Genomic DNA, 20,483 nt, shown 5'->3' with positions numbered 1-20,483 from the left:
CCTACATATAATTGTTCCAATTCCTGTGTTTACATGTTCTTTTGTGTTGTGTGTACATACAGATTGCGGGAGGCATTGAGTTATTTTGGAAGTTGATAAACAATCAGATACTTGGTTTCATACATTCAGAAAAGATTAGTTCCTTCAATTTTAATATCATATTATTTCGAAGACCAGTTACTCGTTGGCCTGATAACTCTCCATTTTCCTGATTTGTTGATACGTAGGTACTTGAAAATAGTACTTCATAAAGGTGAAAAAAATAATCCTACGTACGTATTCCTAGCGATTTGCACTATCAAGGCACCATTTTAACCGTACAAGCGTGTCAAATCAAACAAATAAATTACTTTCACACATTTTATATAGCTGAGTGAAATGGCACACTGGTCAAATCATGTGCAAGAATTATTTTTTTGGATTTTCAGTAAAATGACAATAGGATGGTAGGTGCTCATTGGAGGTGGCCTATGATCAGCAATAGATACGAGTAGTAACAGGCTGATGTGATGATGTCGATGAAAAAGTAATAGCTTTAAAGACTTAACAAGTCGAATAATTAGTTCACATTTTCAATACAGCTGAGTTTATCATCGTTATTGATTCAAATGCAGTTAGAAACAAAACCCAGACATAGATGTAACGGTCAATATTGTAATCACTATTGATATGTGCAGAAGACCCTATACTTGCTTGATAATTTTATATAACAGTACAAAATACACAAAATCAGACCTATACAGTTAAGTATAATTATTGCTACATTTTAATCAAGTTAAATATAATTTTTAGAATTGAACCTGTACCTTTTTCTTGAATATATGTTTACTTAGATAAAGGTTTCTAATTGCGTTTTAAAATGCTTAAATTAAAACATATTTCATTAGAAACTTAATGTGTAAACAAATTAAAGTCTAAGTGACAAATTTTACCAAATTACTTTGCTAACCTTTACCTCAAATCCTCAAAATTATTATATCATATCTCTTACAATTCTTATTTTTAACGTAAACGTGGCTAAATTGACGTCAATACAAGTTAGCACCCTATTACCTCAGTCCTGTGTCAGATGTCTTTACAACACCATTGATAGACGTAACCTTAGTAGCTTCGAGTGTCGTAACTGAAAGACGGTTACCAATCTGGGTTACGCAAATTCAGTATAGGATACAGTTTTCCTGTAATACTTATGGGTTTAGAAGCTATTTATAAAATAAAAAACGAGGAATATAATAAAAAGACTGTACTTTCAAAAAGAAAGCAAATACGTAAGGTTTGAATTTCAGATTTGTCGGCCTCGAGCGGACACAATTTTATTGAATTTGTACTACGATGGTACATTTCACATTGAAAACTTCAAGATGTGCATTTAATATCTCAACTCTGCTAAGTTCTAAACTTCTTCTTGTAATTCGTTATACTGAATTAATTATTTACAAGCAAAAGCATAACACAAAATCGTCTTTTGTTCGTGATACTTTCACTTTAAATAATAGCACTGGCTTGCGTAATTAAAAAAATATCAATTTCTGCGATTATAATTGTTGCACGAACTTCTTTCATGCAAATATTTTGTTGTGTCTAAATTCCTTCCTTTTGGAGACCCAGTTAAAGTGAACTACCGGAATCGATAACTAGTTAATTTTAATGAGCGCTACTTAATGTGATGATAAGTTGTTGGGTGCCAATTTTGATGCAACACGGTTCTTCCTGCGAATTATCTCTTAACTGATAAATGATAAGATTCCTTGCCGGTAAGTCAAAGGTGTTCAACCTGAATATTTTGTAAACAACTTAATTTGTGTATAATTACAGGAGTCATTAATATGGCTTATCTGATGTGTATGTTCCTGTCCAAGTTTTTTTTTCAAATTGCTTGTTTAATTTTGTTTTGGGATGTATTCCGTCATATTATATTAGGTGATATTAGTTTAGTTTTAGGTACATACTTACTACACAAATTAATGCGTTTTCTGTGGTTTAAGTAGATATCTAATTGGATCCATTAATTATGTCAATTGCATCCTAATATTCAATTAGAATATTCCGTATATTGTTGATTAAGTAGTAATAATTGTACATGATTATCGTGTAAACTAAAATACGAATGGGTACACATACTAATATTATCTGTTAAATTCAGGAAGCAACGCTATCTGGACTGGGTTTAATGAAATATTACATAGTTTTGGTGCCTAAAATAACACAAAAATAATGGAAGATAATAACAATTAGTATAAAATTACCGTTTCCTAAAATTATTCAAGGATCTTGTCAATTGGAACATGTTCTTTCCTTTTTATAAGATACGCCGAAGAAGTAAGAATTTCCTTATTAGAAGATTAATAATAACTCGTAATACATTGATTATATCAGGTCATAAAACATAATAAATACAATGCCAATTGTTCATCATTAACGTTTTCATATATTTTTTTATGCAACTTTGATAAGTTACAAGTAAAGACATCGGTCGGAAATATTGCCTTCGTTCGGCCTATAATTTTTTAAAAAACCTACAGTAATGTCTACCAGGACATCATAAAACTAAGGAGCTAGCACTACAAACCTTTTCAGCAGCTCCACAGCCTTATTCCGCAACATGTTGACAATCTTACAGTCTGATTCAGTCACCGCACCATTGTCACCTATATCGCAACGGTTATTTCACTCGCGGCAACTCTCACTTCACGACACCACTATGTCCAACGGTATTGCAAACTTTTGCTTTTTATTTTCGTAGTTATTCAACTATTGCATTGTAAGAGATGCGGTTGTCACGAAAGTTGGCAGGCGTTTGAAGTAACTGGCCGGCTGTCTGGCAAACGGGAAAAGTACCCACGTGACTGTAACAATAGCTATAGAGACTATAATGATAATTGTAGGAAGGGGTCACAGGCCAGTGATAACCGATCGTCAATACATTTACATCGCACTGTTATGCGATACTCTCTTCAAAAGAAAATAATCAGCCTTTGTTTCGTTGTAAACACTAAACATTGCCAATTTGTATTTCGTTGTCGGTTAAATCGAATGTGGACGTAACAATTTAGCTGAAATGAAATAACAAATGTTGTAATCACGACTTTTGTGGCAATTTTTATTTACTTTGCAACTGAAATTATTTGGCTCATGTTGGTAACAGAATTTTCTCAAAAATAAATAATTGAAAGCTAAAATTTAATTAAAATACTATAAATAACATCATATGAACAGAGACCCATCTATGTAGATAACGTTTGTATTGTGAAAACAAAATATTTAGGTAAGCGGAAATATCCAGACCATGTTTACATTTCCATGTGATCACACACGACGCGTATTAAAAATACCATGATGCTACAATAACCTAAGATCAAGTAACACAAGAACATACTTACACAGATGTCTCTACGAAAGAGACGCTTTACCCTTTGATCTGAGCCTTTCCTTAAGAACATTCAAAATCAATTTAAACTTTCGAAACCTATTTATCAGCATGAAAAGCCCAATACACATTATAACACTTGAGCCATATGATTTCTAAGTCATCCCACCTTGATGTAAGGTTGAATGAATCCAAGCATTGCTCTCATTACCCTGTATACCAGCTAAATGTTTAACATAACAATATCTCTCGTGATACACTATTTAGCGTGCACGTGTTTGTATTCAACGAATAACTATTATGTTAGGTACACTAAAGAAATATTGAAATGAGTTATCGGTCTTCATCTCAGTCGAATTTGAGCTCTGTTTTACACAAAATTCAAATTACGTTTCATTGGTTCTTTGATGAGAAATAGAAAAGTTATAACCAAAAATCAAGTCAAGACCAACTTCCCTAAATTAATCATTACCTAGTTCTCAAATCTTCACAGTTGCTTAATCCATAAAAACTAGATCATGTCCTTTCGAGGTAGCCAACAGTCCCCATTCACTAAAGTTGCAGCAACAATATCCTACAACATCTACACATGAATGACTACCCCCAACAATTGCCTACTTATTGATATTTATGACCACTTTCACTCTTCAAATCAGTTTAACCGACGTTGTAAACCACAGTGTGACGAGATTATACCCATTGAACCTTGCTTAACGTCGGTACAAAGTCCTGTGTTACTTTTGTTAGGTTACCTAGTTTTATACGTAATGTATGGCATTCACCTGAAAAGTGTACTCGTTATGTAAAAAGTAATAGGTATCTGCATGATGATATGTAGAGATTGGTAGATGGGTAGTTAAGTGCCATGATAATATTAGAAGGTACAAGTTTTGATATTGAAGTAGCAAGACAATATGTAGACTATTATGTTAAATGAACCAAATTTAAATAAATTGGTGCTGAAATGAACTGCGATTACAAGCCTTTCGCAGCACGTGTGTCAAATAAATTAACGCACATTTAGCCGTTTTCCTCTTCCCTTTTTATTTAAGTTTTAAACGGCTATGTTATTTTATGCAGATTGAGGTAAACTTAATATTCACAATAAATCAATCTGATTAGCATCAGTCGACAGACAGGCGCTGTTCACTTATTTCCTGATATCTAGCTAAATTACTAATTAATCAATCTAGACAGAAATCGCTTTATATTCTTAAAGAGTGTGTGAGCTGATAAACATGCTTCTTTTCACATGTTTTATCTGAATACTCCTTGTTTGCAAAACGTGGCTTGAACATAACGTGTTTTTTTTTTATGCTATCCTGGTACCTATTAATATATTTCTTCATACATCATATCTACACAATATTGCGTATTTGCGACGTCGTTTGTTTTTGGTTAAAAGACCCAATTTTTTGTTGTTATTGTTGACAAGATAATGGCAACTTAATCACTGTATATTTTGTCTTCTATTTCAAATTATCAATGCTCAGTACTGATTGTTCTACGCGTGAAAAATTCAGCAAATGACCGTTCCGAGCAGTTGCGTAGTTGCGTAGATTTCAACGCAAATACTCTGATTGTTATCGTTTCGTCACCATTGTCGTCACTTAAAACAATAACTTTCGTACGAAATAACATGAACAGGGTCAGAACCTTAATCATTGAAGTGTCAAGTCAAATTATTGGCGAAGGATGATTGGCACACTGTTGCGCAAACGCGGAGCGAGGCCGACGTCATGGTTCCAAACCATTGTTAAGGGGAAATTCGACCTAGTGACGTAGTACCAAAAGTTTTAGAAAGTTCCGTTTTGAAGGAAATTATGTCATCTCCTTGGTTATCTAGTACCCTGGTACCTATGAGATAGTTAACTCTGTATTAGTTAAAATCTTACCAATTAATTCTGCCTCGCCATCAAGTTATGATAATTATAGCTCTTTCTTAGTTATAATATCCTTCCTTTGTTCTCTATATTATTAATTTTCTTCATAACATAAACTACTGTCTATAACGATAAAAGAGGACTGCTTTTTGTTTCATCATCTAACGTGGATTTCTTGTTCACAGGACGCACATACAATGACTTGAATCAATACCCAGTGTTCCCATGGATCCTGACGAACTATGAGAGTGAGGAGTTGGACCTCAGCCAGCCGTCCAACTACAGGGATCTCTCCAAGGTACCCAATTATTGCAACCTTGATGACAACAGTTTTGCTGCACGAGATATGACGAAATATCGCCAAGGGATTTCGTCTCCTCGATAACAAGAGGTTTTAATCGATGTTTTTACAGATAAATATAGGTCTGAGGTCAAGTTTTATGCCTAGTCTACACTTCCGTTTTAATTTAAACCCCGTTCGCTGTAATACTTCGACGCTGTACCTGTAGTGGCTTTTTGATGTCCACTGTCTACGGTCTCCCATCATTCTTGTTAACCCTCTATTCGAACACCTCCTAGTTCTTCCATAATGTACCTGAACACATATTATTTGTTCTCCAGCCCATCGGAGCCCTAAACCCTAGTCGTCGCGCGTACTTCGAGGAGCGCTACAATACTTGGGAGCACGAGTCGACTCCACCCTTCCACTACGGCACTCACTACTCCACGGCCGCCTTCGTGCTCAACTGGCTAGTTCGCATCGTGAGTACAACCAAAAGAGTTAGTTAAAACCTTCTTGATAAGTGTCAAAAGTGCTAAAAAATGCCAAGAAGCTATACTTGCACTTTTTATACATTCCAATTGTAGCTATCAATCAACCTTCAATTTATTCAGAAAAACTAAAAGAAAATACATAAAGGCAAAGTCAAATGTTACAATTTTAAATAGGCCTTTGCAGGTTCTTATAAAACGTCACACTAGTTGCACGGTTCCGAAAAGTTGGTCTCATGGAGACGAGCCGATAAGAAACTCCATGGACACTTACAGTAATTAAGTTACATATATGCAGTAGTGCAGCTATGTTTACTTTTAGCTAAGTTAAAGTTAAAACAAAATAAATCTGCCAAGTGACAATTAACGTGTTCTAAATCCAATACGCAGCTTTCTCCAAAACGGCAACTCATTTGCATATAAAAATAAAACATTAATTAAGTGTTACCAGTAACAGTGCGTAAATGATTTATCACGTGTGTTCAACACATCCATTCTAACGTGTCACCCAACATTTGAACGGAATTAAATGTCAGCGGGCCGGAACTAATGACGATATCGCCGCTTCAAGTCATTTACTAAATAATGTGTTGCTTTTGTCGTCTCAGGAGATGAATTTATAAATTGAAATGTAATAACGAATTGTCAGAATTGCTCTTTTAATTTTTATACTTTGGAGACTAACTGTTCTAACGAATTTTGCATTATTCACAATGTCAATGTAGTTTCTGCATATCTGTAAAAGAATGTTGAATGAAAATGTTTAAATACAGACTAATTATAAACTTAATAAAAATAAACTTTTTGGAATAAAACGGAATGGACATCCTAACATTCAATGAAATTCGTTTTCTGCTTTTTATAAGCTCCTAGGTAAATATTTAAATAAGTGTAGAGATAGGTATTGAAGTATGCTTTTAATTGAGATTGTATTTAGTACGTCACAACATAGCCTTACTCGCAAAGACTGATCATCAATCTCAGTCTATCTTAGATCGAAGCCGTTGTTAACAATGTAATAGATTTATCTGAAAAAGCTCACGGTCCATAAAACGCGTCAATGACTGACTAATTAATTGTTATCGGCTGGTATTGTCTGTGTGTTTGTTTTGGAATTAGTTTCACGACACACGCATCATATGGCATTGTTATCAAGATAAATAAAATCACGTTATTTATGAACGCATCATAAACCAAAGCAAATTAATGGATCTCTAGATTTATATTTTTGAAAATTGGGAATAATTAATCACTTCTATAATCTAACCCTTGTGTACAACTATCTAAAAATAAGGGATAAATAAATGTCAAGTTTACGAGCAAAAACGAAAAAATACTAGTTTTACATACACGAGAATGCTGTAACCATACATCGTCGTCTTCAATCGCACGCACTAATGGATCCATCCATCTTGGACAATTAAATTTACAACGCGTCGACTAGTTATTTCAAGTTGCAGTATCTAAGTCTTTGTAAAATGGCCTTGTGGGTGCTATAAAGGGACTCTTCAAAGGGCCCGTTTTGCTACCGATCATAGTAAATTAGTGAATGCATTAACACGTCTGCACTAAAAGTGTGGACGTCACAACAATCGAGCGCACGCGACGCGCCACGACAGATGCGCCGGCGATCCAATGCCAATGACGTTAACACGGCAAAAAAATAAATGGGTGCTTAAATAGAACTGAGTTTTTTTGATGTTGTACCCGTAAAAAGTTTAGAGAGACTGAATCAAAGAATTTGAAATTTTAGGAAACGGACTAATATTCTCAACTTTGCCAGCCTAATGTTTTGAGATGATCAAATGTGTAATTTCTTCCTAGGAACCGATGACAACTATGTTCCTAGCGCTACAGGGTGGCAAGTTTGACCACCCCAACAGGCTTTTCTCCTCAATCGCCATGTCATGGAAGAACTGCCAGCGAGATACTTCTGACGTTAAGGTAAACTACATGTTATTTTATGTTTCTTTTGAAAGTTTCAGAAGGACAACAAAAAAAGGCTTAATATTAATTTAGGTATAATCAAAGATAACGCGTCTCCAAAATGTGTGCCTTTACTTTGATGCATCAACTTCTGACTCCTGCAAACGGCGACAACGTTAGACACCTCATGTTCAAAGGGGTCACGAGACATTATTTTTATTACTTCCATTCTTGTCATCATGTTGACATTTGACTTCTAATCTACAGGAACTAATACCGGAACTGTTCTTCCTGCCCGAAATGCTGGTGAACAGTTCAGGGTTCCGGCTAGGTATCCCCGAGTCTCCGTCAGGTGACGTCATCCTGCCACCCTGGGCGTCTTCAGCCGAGGAGTTCGTGCGCATCAACCGAATGGCACTGGAATCCGAGTTCGTTAGCTGTCAACTGCATCAGTGGATCGATCTCATATTCGGTTATAAGCAGAGAGGTAAGTGTTTGTGTAAACTTCAGTTTTACCTTTGCCTTTGTTGTTATATCCTTTGAAAATGTATTTATTATTAGCATTATCGTCATCTTATCAGTCGTAGGTTGGCTACATCTGAAAAAAAGCTTCGAACATTAATTTCTAAATGGATCTTATTGTAACATGTCCTTAAATTCAGGCTAAGTAAATATTTCGTATTATTCACAAAATTAACGAAAATAAAACCTGCAACACTTATTCCGTAGGTCCCGAGGCGGTCCGTGCAACCAACGTATTCTACTACCTAACCTACGAAGGAGGGGTCCGTCTCGACCAGATCACGGAGCCCGTCACCAGAGCGGCCATTGAGGACCAGATCCGTAGCTTTGGACAAACTCCTGCACAATTACTGAGTGAACCTCACCCTCCGAGAGCATCGACCATGCACCTCGCGCCGCTGATGTTCGCGGCAGCACCTGATGATGTGTGTTTGAGGCTTAAACTACCTTCAAATGCGGCTGTGGTACATGTCTCCGCGAACACCTATCCTCAGCTGGCTATGCCTGCTGTTGTTACGGTAAGTGTGAATTGATAGAGTTGAAGTAGTATTTAATTTAATAATTTTTTTCGGAGTCATATCACGTATGGTATACGAATTCTATGGTATGAAACGCATTTTTATTCCACATAACATCAGTGTTTTTCAAATTGTATATTTCCCCCAGGTGAGTGCAGCCCGTGCGTTTGCGGCACACCGTTGGTCTGGCGGCGGCTGTGCTCACGCGCCGCACGCTCCCCGACACGCGCCTGATCATACGCATCACCCGCACCATCCGCTACTTATGGACCCAGTCTGGGGTATGTACAAACAAAATATATTTTATATGATTACATTTGCCCTACTTTTAGACCGAGTGTGGTATATGTAGGAAGAAAATAGACTTCATGAAGACCGATTCAATTAGATGTGGTTGAGTATTTAATACATGGAGCCCACAGCTATTTTACCTCCTCAACCCAGTCATCTGAGCTTTTTGTGTATTGACAAAGCTGGCTGTCAAGATTTCTATCATATGATTTCTACGGTTGTTAATTTGATATGATTGTAATCAGTAATTTACTGCGAACAAATCAATTACGATTATAGAATTCACAACCTAGCATGCCTTCAAAAACACTCAGGAACAGTGAGACAGGCATGGTCCGTGGTCAATTATCTACGGACTGACGACACTAAGCGTAGCTTACCTACCTTTTGATCGATTCGTGTGCCTGATGTTGTTGGTGAAATGAGAGCTTTACCACAAAATCTGGTTTTCTAAATCCTTTACTCATATTGATTGTTTTTCCCTTGCAGCGGCAGGCGGCGCGGCGGCGCTGTCGCGGCGGCAGCTGGGCGACAACTTCTCGCAGCGCGTGCGTGCGCGGAGCAATTGCTTCGTGACGACGGTCGACTCGCGCTTCCTCATCGCCGCCGGCTTCTGGGACAACAGCTTCCGCGTCTTCAGCACTGACACTGGTGAGATATTGTTTTTTATTTACCCTTATATTAATTTATATTGTTCATCACAATGGACAAAGCTGCTGATCTTATCTAGAATTGAAATAAAACATGTACCCCTATGTATTCCCTTATGTACTCAACCTATATACTATCTTTAAGAAAGTTGATCCGAACCAATCATGAATGTCACTGCCTTATGTATAAGCACATTTTCAATGCTTTCCAAAGTTAACAGTGTAGAATGCCCTAAGTAGGGTTACTCCATAATTTTATCTAAAGCAACTGTTTCTGTCTTTGCAACTTAAAAATTTTACCTTTTATCCAACAGCAAAAATAGTACAAATAATCTTCGGGCACTACGGCGTGGTGACGTGCGTGTGTCGCTCGGAGTGCAACATCACCTCCGACTGCTACATCGCGTCCGGCTCCGAGGACTGCACCGTGCTGCTGTGGCATTGGTAAATATACTAATTACTATACTACTGTATAACAAAGAGGAACTATCTTTTTGCGTGTTTGTAACCCTAGAGATTCGTAAACCATTGAACCGATATGAAACTTTATTTTACTGTTGGGAAGTAAGACAATTCCTGAATAACATAATATGTAGGCTATATTTTAACCGGGCACGGAAAGAAGTTCCCCTGAAGCGTGGGTGAAACTACAGGAAATAGAATTCTTCGCTATTTGTGGAGAATCGCCATATATAAAACTTTGCTATATTTGTTCCCCTTTAAACATTAAAATCTTCAAGTATGCGTGCTGTAAACTTTGACTTACCATGTGCATTAAAAGATTCGCCAATCTCAAAGAAATCAGGTTCATGAAAGAATGTGTTTCACAGGTCTGCCCGACACGGCGGCATTGTAGGCGAGGGAGAGACGCCGGCGCCGAGAGTTACTCTGACGGGACACGACGCTCCTATCAACGGAGTTCTCGTCTCCGCAGAACTGGGCCTGGTTATATCTTCGTCAGTCAGTAAGTACCTATATAACCTATATACAACATGTAACGTAATTAACGCACACCCTCAAACACCCTAATTAGAATATTATGTTATGATCGTAATACACACACTGAATTTTTAATTAAACATGTATATGCATTGTTATTTACTAAATTAGTTATACCAATTCTTGGAGAACTTTTTGGTCATACTACTACGCACGCAAATATCGCGCCGCGCGCCGCTCGACTCGACACAACATAACGAAACTACGGAAAAAGCCGACAATACACGAAATCTTTTTACTTTGAGTTACGGTCTATTTGAATTTGTTTTGACTGTACAGGGTTGATATGACAATAATTTCCGTAGTTTTAATTATTTTTGGGAAAAAAAATTACCTATATTAAAAATTATATAAATCGATTCAGTAAACGATTCTGAACAAACTAATTTCAGGATGTGCGTTAATTAAGTTACATGTTGTATATATTTATTTTATGAGATCCCCAGTGATTTCTACCGCCTTTGGACGCAGTAAAGTTTACTTGATATTTGCGACTTTGGCTCAACACAACGAATTTAAAAACACCACGTTGGTAGTCAAGTATTAATGCATAAAATTTTTTGATTTGTACAATCTTGAAATAAATATTATTTATTTATTGAGAATGTCATTATACCGTCTCGTATTTCATCAATTCTGCAGACAAACATGAACTTATTTCTGAAAATAAAATTATTATTATTCATCAACTCAAAAACTTTGTACTCCCCAACCTGTGTGGACGAGATTCGTGTACTCGGAATTTAGTGGCTGCCGTCGAGTTTTTCCAAAACTGTAGAACACTCTAAAAACAAAAATATTCGTTCGTTCCAGATGGCCCCGTGCTAATCCACACGACTTTTGGCGAGGTGCTGCGCGCACTCTCCGCGGCGGAGGGCGTGTGCTCGCCGCAGCAGCTCGCGCTGTCGAGAGAAGGCGTCGTGGTGGTGGCATATGCAAAGGGACATCTGGCCGCCTTCACGCTCAATGGGCGAAGGCTGAGGCACGAGACGCATAATGATAACTTCCAGGTATGTTACAATTTTGATGTTATGTAAGTTTAAAATGTTAACGTGTTTGAAAATCCGTTATCCGTATATTGTGGTGATTTCTTGTGTAATTTTTTTTAAATGTGAAATGGATTTCATTGGTGCGTTTGATTAAGTAAATCATGGTATTTTGTGTTTTGGTATTTTGTATTTTGTGTTAAATTAACAATATTGTAAAGCTTCATTGTAACATGATTATTTATTTTGATTTCCGAAGTAATGCAAACCTTAACGCTTATTTTTTGTTTGCTTATATTTGCAAATTTTAGGTCGAATGCCACAAGGTACGACCTTGGGTCTAGCGTTATTTTATTTAATGAATATTATTGAATGGATATGACTTTTTATTTTGTAGATTATTTTCAAACATTATTTATAAATGATTCGTTGGTTATGTGTCCGTAGTGCCTGGTGCTGTCTCGCTGCGGCGAGTACCTGGCGTGCGGCGGCGACGCGGGCGTGGTGGAGGTGTGGCGCGCGGCGACGCTGGCGCCGCTGTACGCCTTCCCGCCCGCCGGCGCGCCCGTCACCTCGCTCGCGCTCTCGCACGACCAGAAGTATGTACAATTATAACATATGCCTTCATTCTTAGCCACTATAAGATGCAGCTGAGTAACAGTGTTATTTTGAATGGAGCGACTGCCTATCTGACCTTCTCAACCCAATTACCAAAGCAACCCAAGGATATCTTGATAAAACTGGTTGTCAAACATACTGGCTTCTGAATACCCAAAACGACTGCCAAAGATTTTCAAATGCCAGCGGGGATCCGCCAATTTATCGTGCCTTCCGAAACACTAACTAACTAGGAAAGACCGCGCCAAGCGTTGCTTAACCTTATGATTGATCTATGAACGTGGCTTTAACTTTACCAAATAAATTAGCCTTATAATAAAAATATCCATCTCCAAACCTGCCAAATCTCATATCAAATGGCGATGATCTAATGATTTACTGTAATTATTCCAGGTTCCTGTTAGCGGGTCTAGAGAACGGCTCCCTGGTTGTATTCCACATAGACTTCAACAGATGGCACCACGAGTACCAACAGCGGTACTGAACATCAGTACACTAGTTATTATTACTAAACTTAATTCAATTACCAGCCGGGCGCTGGCAACACTGGCCCTTATCCTGTGGGTAATGGCCAGTGGTGCAAGTGTCACGGATTTAATTCGCATCTAGGTAAAGGCGATATTACGCTCATAGGTGATAGGACGTAATGGCTGCTATTTCGATTGAATATTCACTGTTCTTTACGATTCAAAGCAGCAATCTTCTACCAGATAAGAAATTAATTAATTGTACTCTCAATTCGATTAAAATTAACAGTGGTAAAGAACAGTGTTATTAATATTAAGTGTGGTATTCGAAATTTAATCGCAGCTACATATAGCTATTGATTAAACTACCGCACTGGTCTAAATTTTAAATTAATAAAAATCTTGTTGGGTTGTAATATTTCGACACATTAATGCTATATTGGGTAATGATCAGTATGAGGCAACTGGCAAGTAAGTACTTAATTAGTTTTTAAGTTCATTGACATTCCATTGATTTTAATTCGTTTAGTAACAATTTAATTGTATTAAAATACTAAGACATTAAATGAGACGACTTCATAACATTCCATGAAATTTTATACAGTTTACAACCAAATTATTATAAAAGTAAGGTATTATTTGTTAAAATTCTTTCTAAGAAGAATAATGATGTAGTTATTTTTATATTTGATCGGTACTTAATCAATTGTTATTTATTTAAGTAAAAGAATGAAGTCGTAGCGTTGTACTTATACATATTTATTATTTCTGTGGAGCACTCTGCCACACTACTTTGGCTTTATCTGTACCACTTTAGTGTTGCCAATGTAGAATTTACAATTCTACTAAAGAAGTAATAGCTTAAGTAGCAGAGTGTGATATTGGTTTTAAGGAGTTTAGAAAAAACAATCAAAGAAGATCTGTATTCCTTCAAACCAATTTGCACCAATAGTATTCTGTGTATTATAAAAAGATTATAATTTTTATGAGATGAAGCAATTAGTTTACAGTAAATTATTTATGTAGTGCCATAGGGAAAGTTTATTATTTTAACGCAATATAGTGTCTTTCTTATTTTATTTATGAAACTAGGATCTCCTATTCAAGTAACGTCCATTTTAATTCCTTTAATGTATTATTTCGAGTTTAAATCCATGTTATTAATTTATTTAATCCATTGACTTTTATTTGTGCAATATTTTCTAAATGGTCTAAGCTATTTACAAAATTCATTATATATTTTCAATTCATTATAATATTACATGATATGCTTGCTCTTTCTAGCAATCCAGTATTTGAAATTATTTTGAAACATTCCAAATTTTTACTCTTGTGCTATTTTATGTGGTGGTGGGTAAGAAGTACTTAATTTTGAATATTATGATAAATAATAATTGACGTTGTTGTAATTAATTTTTGGTTTTATTAAATGGTTATAGCGAAAATTATTTTGTTTCTTTCATTTTTACCTTATGCCATTAATTGATATGATTTGTGTAGTTTGGATTTTTAGACTGCCTTTTGTAGCGTGCTTTCAATTTTACTCTGTTGAGGACTTTGGATTTTTGCCGGTAGTTGTGTTTTAATTCTGCTGGAAGTGTATTTATATCAATAAAGCATTATTGTACTCGAACAGGGTCACTCTTTGCATTGAGAGAGCCATCATTGTTTCACTCGGTAAAGAAGAATTGCAATTCGTCCTGGGTCTTTCTCCTCAACACTGGAACAATGATGGCGCCAATGTAAAGTAGGGCCCCAGGTTGGACAACAGCGCGAAAGTGCCAATACTTTAGTCATTTTCGCTAATTAAACTATGTCAATATAACGTTAGGACGAGTTTAGACTATATTAATGTAATGTAATGCTAAATAAAGTTGTGTTACGGCTAAGTGACGTCACATATACGTTACAAAAAACATAGTTTTTTACGCATACGTCGTGTTACATTGTATTCAATATACAATCAATTTATAAACTATATTTTTGCAACACTACGCAAGCACCGCTCCTTCCGTTCTGTGATTTAGGCTTAAATGCACCTAGACATACGAAAGTTTATTCTTCTCGTCGTTTTCCTATCTCTGTGCCAAAACTAAGGATAACAATATGAGAGACAGATCAGTGATTGTATAATACGAAATATTGATAGTTCATTCATAACTACGCTTCAAACTTAAGCCGTATTTCCTCCTTTCCAGCGCGACTCCCACCCATCGGTAACTTTAATCGCATTGTATTTGTAACTTTAACAATAAAACAGAACATTACGGTAAAGAGGATTCTTCTACTCTTAGATAAAAATGTTTTTCTAGAAAAAATCTATAGTGGAATTATTCACGTAGCTATTAGATAATTGTACAAATGACTCTTGAACCCTTGAACTCACGTCCCTCTGTAGTTGTAGTGTACCCAGTTACACGTAGATTGTACCTTCTATCTATTATAATATAGTCACTAGCTATCTATGCTTATCGTAGAAAATATTGTGTTCTAGATGCCATTTAGACTATCATTCGGTTTCAAATCCTAAGCCCTATCCTATACTAACTACCTATAAGCAGTGTGATTATTTTATTATTACTTAAACTTTATTTCTAGCACACATAACGCTAGGCTTAAACAATCAAATTATTGTAGAAAACTCTTTTGTCATCTCCCGTACAGCAATGGAATCACCATAAATTCAGTGAGATCATCATCAAAAAACCAAAATACTTCTATCCCAGGTCCCTGGCACTGTCTATTCACTTTATAATTCTACACAATATGAATCACGTCACAACCTAAATGCTTGTTTTTATCAAAGACACGCTACACGCAATTCTGTCCATTATTAATAAGATTAAATAGTTATAGGTCGTGGATGTTGGATTAGAATAAAATAATGTTTTTATTTACTAGGCTAAGGTACACCTTGTATAATAATTATCACTGTCCATTTAAATGTAAGCTACATCAAGTGTGAACATTGTTATTGTAAAATTCGCTAAAATTATTGGATTTAAAACATTAATTTTTATTGCATCTACTATTTTCAATGTTATTATGTATATTTGCAATTAGTAGATACTTAATCACGCTTTATACGCGTAGTCAATATTTAGATAAATCTATGCTTCCAATGTTTTGTTTTGATTTTAAATTTTGCTCCATGCGTTAAACCCACGTATTCAAGTCTACGTACTGCCTTCACCCTTACAGAAGTATCGCCTAGTTTAATTAACTCAATACCTTATAACTAACACTATAAAAATTGTTGAGCGTACGATAGTTATGAATAGAAATAATACTTGTAGAAAATTGTAGTTTCGCAGTAGGCTTAGTTCGGTGACAGTCATCGCCATTTTGAATAAGATTTTGAGAGGATTACAGAATCCCTATTATTTTTGTGAGTAAGTAAATGTAATTCAAGTGCTAACCGCGCGTCTTGCTTGTGCTTGCTTCGACTTCTCTCCTCGATAGTTCCAGTAGCCGACAAAACGAATACTTAGCTCATAGTTTTCGTATTGGTTCATCACCGCGGTGCAGTTTGTTGTAGGTAGTTTCTAGATGTAGAATCAATTTAACTATGAATTCATTTTACGTCGCTGTTAGTACTTCAGATCTTTATTCAATTTGTTCTACTAAATGCAATCTTCTATGTAATGTATTATTTTAAGTATTTAGAATAAAATACAATAGTAAAAATATTTGAATTATGATTTCCCGCTCTAGGCCACAGATGATTAATTTTAACATAGATTAAAGATTCGCTGAACATGTTCATTATTGTTGTTACATTATATTTGAATGTTTCATCCTTGAATTGTAATTAATTACAAATATGTGCACATGCTTTTTTCAACTAACACTGACTAAAACTATTGAATGTTCAACTGTTATTTGTAATTATTGTGAATTTGTTATGCAAGATTATTGATTTGCATGACGTCTTTCTTTTAATACTACACAATAGGGCAATAAAGTCCATAAATAAATTATTGTTATGCTAAGTATATGGTGCGTTTGTATGTAATGAACAGATCTTGAGTAATGAATAAATTGCATTGAATAAACTTCCAAGTCTTGGTTTATTTCATTCATTGTGGTCAGTGAAAAAAATATCAAAATGTTGTTAGCTTTTCTATTTATATCACAGATACATACTTGCTTTGTTGCCAAACCTCAAAAAAAAAGCAATCTAAGGCCCAGCGCACACCGCTGGTAGCGCGTCGGAGCGCATTTGAATACAAACCTTAACTACCTTGACATACGGTCTTCAAAAGATGCGCGCGCCTGCTCTTCGATGCTCTCACGCGCGCCCGAGCGGCTCATGCGAATTTATTCTTTTGTAAACCGTATGTCAAGGTTGTTAAGATTTATACTAATTTGTTGTCTTGAAATGCTCTCCGACGCGCTTCCAGCGGTGTGCGCTGGGCCTAAAACGGGAAAGTTCCGAAAAAACAGATGGCGTTGTACGTACTATGCCAGTGTGCCTTTGCCAAGTTAAAAAAAAAACTTTGGACCGAGCCTTTTGAGCCGAGACCCAAGAAATTCAGATTTCAGGGCAAATTCTTTTTAAAATCTCTCGGTACATTCGAGTAATAATCTGACTAACTTCTTTTTCCTTTTATTCTCTGTTTTCTATTTTTTTTAATTGTTGATGACAAAAACGTTTCGTTATATGACCTGAAAAATATACAGGAAAATAATTTTAAAAAATTAAAATAGAATTCCTCACAAGTTTGCGAATTTTGAAAAATTTACTGAGTAGGTTATTATTGAAGGTTGATAAATGATGATAAATCGAAATGAAAAATTGCACTATTTTTATTATAATATTTCTTAAAGTTATTGTTGGTCTCGGTGCCGTCTAACAACAAACGACATCATTTTATAGTAACATCACACAAAGACCCAAAATATATGTTATATTGGTAAGGATTTTTAAACAGTTATCAATTTATTAAATTATTTTCGAATAATTGTAAAATAAAAGCGATTTGTTCGGCAGTTGACTCAGCTTGTGAAAAAAACTTCGTTTCTGAACGAACACCAAAACTGACATTGACGTTTGTATAATCTGTTTCCGGCCTTTTCCTTCGCTCCCGTTGCAATCATGGCGGTGAACAACATTTCTAAAAAGCGAAAAGTACGTTGAAACCAGTGTTTATTATATTGAAATACATACCACAAATCGTGTAATGATAATTGACGAGCCTATAAACCTAAATAATGGGTCCGATATATTTGTGAAACTTGTGATGTTCGTGGATATTTCAGTACTTGTCACCTGCGCTAGGATTGTTATGTTTCTCTTGTGCCTTGTTATACTGAAACATATTTGCACTAAATCGTGTAATAATTATGTGGCCGAAGTACCAACGTGTGTTCGGAAGGTTTTTATTAGTTAAATGCGATGACCAAAACATAACCTCTCGGTGAATTTGCAGTTCGTCGGAGACGGAGTTTTCAAGGCGGAACTCAATGAGTTCTTGACCAGGGAGCTTGCTGAGGATGGCTACTCCGGCGTGGAGGTGCGCGTCACTCCGACTCGCTCGGAGATCATCATTATGGCCACCAGGACACAGAGCGTGCTCGGAGAGAAGGGCCGCAGGATCCGTGAGCTGACCTCCGTGGTGCAGAAGAGGTTCAACATCCCGGAGCAGTCCGTGGAGCTGTACGCCGAGAAGGTGGCGACCCGCGGTCTGTGCGCCATCGCGCAGGCTGAGTCGCTCAGATACAAACTCATTGGAGGTTAGTTTCACTACTTTCTCCCATGTTTTGTGTGTTTGTCCCCAAAAAAACAGCCTCAATCTCTTAGTCCATAAAATTAATAACAGTTTCTATGTATAAATACATAAAACAATGAAAATAAACCAGAAACAGGCATCCCATGTAGGATTGTCAGACTAAATAATTGCATTCCTTTCAATACCCACACTTAGGCCCGCCGAAACATAGCAAATTGCATCAATACTCATTATAAATTACTAATCTACTAATGATCATTCCTGTCCTGCCTCAGTGTGTGGAATGTTCTTGTGAATGATCTAGCCAAGATCACATTAGTTGCTAAATGAATAAATCTTATGATACCAGCATTTATACTAATAAAATCTCACACCAGTACTACTTATAGTTAATTAATTTGTTTACTAGACTTGAAACTCTCGCCGTTTGTGAAAAAATTGGTCTCATCAAAGTTATAAGCTCTTAAACCACTTAACTATCAATGCTTAGTGTATTTAAATCATGTAAAATTGACAATGAGTAAACTTGTTTCAGCAGATGCTCATGTACCTGGCCTTGCCAGTATATTATGTGAATGTATCAAGAGATTATAATCTTCAAAAATAATTAAGGCTTTACTGCCATTCTATTCTACATTTACTTTCTATTCAACAGCCAAAATAAAGTGAAGCATGCCACTTTTAAATATTTAATAAAGTTTTTAATCTCTTTCAGGACTTGCTGTGCGTCGTGCATGCTATGGTGTCCTCCGTTTCATCATGGAGTCTGGTGCCCGTGGTTGCGAGGTTGTCGTGTCCGGCAAGCTGCGTGGTCAGCGTGCCAAGTCCATGAAGTTCGTGGACGGCCTCATGATCCACTCTGGAGACCCATGCAATGACTACGTCAACACAGCCACACGTCACGTGTTGCTCAGACAAGGAGTGCTTGGTATTAAGGTGAGAAAAAAATGCTTATGATGATAAATTCACAACAAGAAATCAATTACTGAACTGGTTATTATGAATGTTCAATGTAGTAAATATGCTACATCAGTTTAATCTAATGTGGCTCCCATAACAAACTGTCTGAACTTCCAGTTCTTTAAGTTGGGTAAAATACATTTTTACGAATTGAGAACCCCTTTTGGGAAAGTTGGTGAAAAATGTGGTTTGTTGGTTTGTCCACAATATCAGGGATTTCTAGCCTCTCAATGGCTAGTGATCTAATGTTTGTGGCAGAGTGACTCAGCTTGTTTATTGGAGGGCATGTCTGTACAGGCTCTGGTACGGTGCAAGCTGGACATTTCAATCATCCACAAAACCTTATATTTTTTTTTGGTACCTATTTTATCACTTTATTATAGACAGGGAGCCATATTGGATGTTTACCATCCCTTTCTGTCTTAAATTCTTGATGCCAAAAATTTGAAATATACAATACTATCAATTATTCTTTGTACTCCTTTTTGAATATACTGCAAAATAACCAACTATTGCCTTTTCCATACAAAATACTTGAACTAAGTGAACCTCAATAATAAGTCGTTACATTTCCCCTACAGGTCAAGATCATGTTGCCATGGGACCAACAAGGCAAGAACGGCCCCAAGAAGCCACAGCCCGACCACATCCTGGTGACGGAGCCCAAGGACGAGCCCGTGCCCCTGGAGCCCACCAGTGACGTGCGTTCCCTTGCGCCCGCGCCGCTGCCGCAGCCCGTACCCGCTGTCGCTTAGGTCTTAAGCTAATTAATACAAAAATATTGAAAAGCCTA

General features: G+C 36.4%; 3 protein-coding genes across 3 annotated transcripts in view; 2 read left to right on the top strand and 1 right to left on the bottom strand.

The window, feature by feature from the left end:
- Positions 1-2,836, bottom strand: part of LOC110373937 (facilitated trehalose transporter Tret1-2 homolog) — a 47,260-nt gene extending 44,424 nt beyond the window's left edge. Inside the window, exon 1 of the mRNA XM_021331432.3 lies at positions 2,570-2,836. Coding sequence (XP_021187107.1) covers positions 2,570-2,604 — 35 coding nt within the window. The 5' untranslated portion in view covers positions 2,605-2,836. The remainder of the gene's footprint in view (positions 1-2,569) is intronic.
- Rg (rugose) overlaps positions 1-15,244 on the top strand; it is a 317,709-nt gene extending 302,465 nt beyond the window's left edge. Inside the window, exons 44-55 of the mRNA XM_064039352.1 lie at positions 5,436-5,548; positions 5,872-6,012; positions 7,846-7,965; positions 8,215-8,434; positions 8,677-8,987; positions 9,136-9,268; positions 9,768-9,929; positions 10,243-10,372; positions 10,759-10,892; positions 11,741-11,937; positions 12,361-12,512; positions 12,925-15,244. Coding sequence (XP_063895422.1) covers positions 5,436-5,548; positions 5,872-6,012; positions 7,846-7,965; positions 8,215-8,434; positions 8,677-8,987; positions 9,136-9,268; positions 9,768-9,929; positions 10,243-10,372; positions 10,759-10,892; positions 11,741-11,937; positions 12,361-12,512; positions 12,925-13,015 — 1,904 coding nt within the window. The 3' untranslated portion in view covers positions 13,016-15,244. The remainder of the gene's footprint in view (positions 1-5,435; positions 5,549-5,871; positions 6,013-7,845; positions 7,966-8,214; positions 8,435-8,676; positions 8,988-9,135; positions 9,269-9,767; positions 9,930-10,242; positions 10,373-10,758; positions 10,893-11,740; positions 11,938-12,360; positions 12,513-12,924) is intronic.
- A 2,724-nt stretch (positions 15,245-17,968) lies between these two features.
- Positions 17,969-20,483, top strand: LOC110373935 (small ribosomal subunit protein uS3). Its single transcript, XM_021331430.3, has 4 exons — positions 17,969-18,129; positions 18,431-18,734; positions 19,446-19,666; positions 20,272-20,483. The coding sequence occupies exons 1-4, from the start codon at positions 18,097-18,099 to the stop codon at positions 20,443-20,445; spliced, it is 732 nt and encodes a 243-aa protein (XP_021187105.1). The 5' UTR covers positions 17,969-18,096; the 3' UTR covers positions 20,446-20,483.

This window comes from Helicoverpa armigera, chromosome 19, assembly GCF_030705265.1.
Source record: "Helicoverpa armigera isolate CAAS_96S chromosome 19, ASM3070526v1, whole genome shotgun sequence".
In the NCBI taxonomy this organism is placed as follows: Eukaryota; Metazoa; Arthropoda; class Insecta; order Lepidoptera; family Noctuidae; genus Helicoverpa; species Helicoverpa armigera.
The sequence above is the reverse complement of the archived record's forward strand: the minus strand, read 5'-3'. Positions and strand labels throughout refer to the sequence as shown.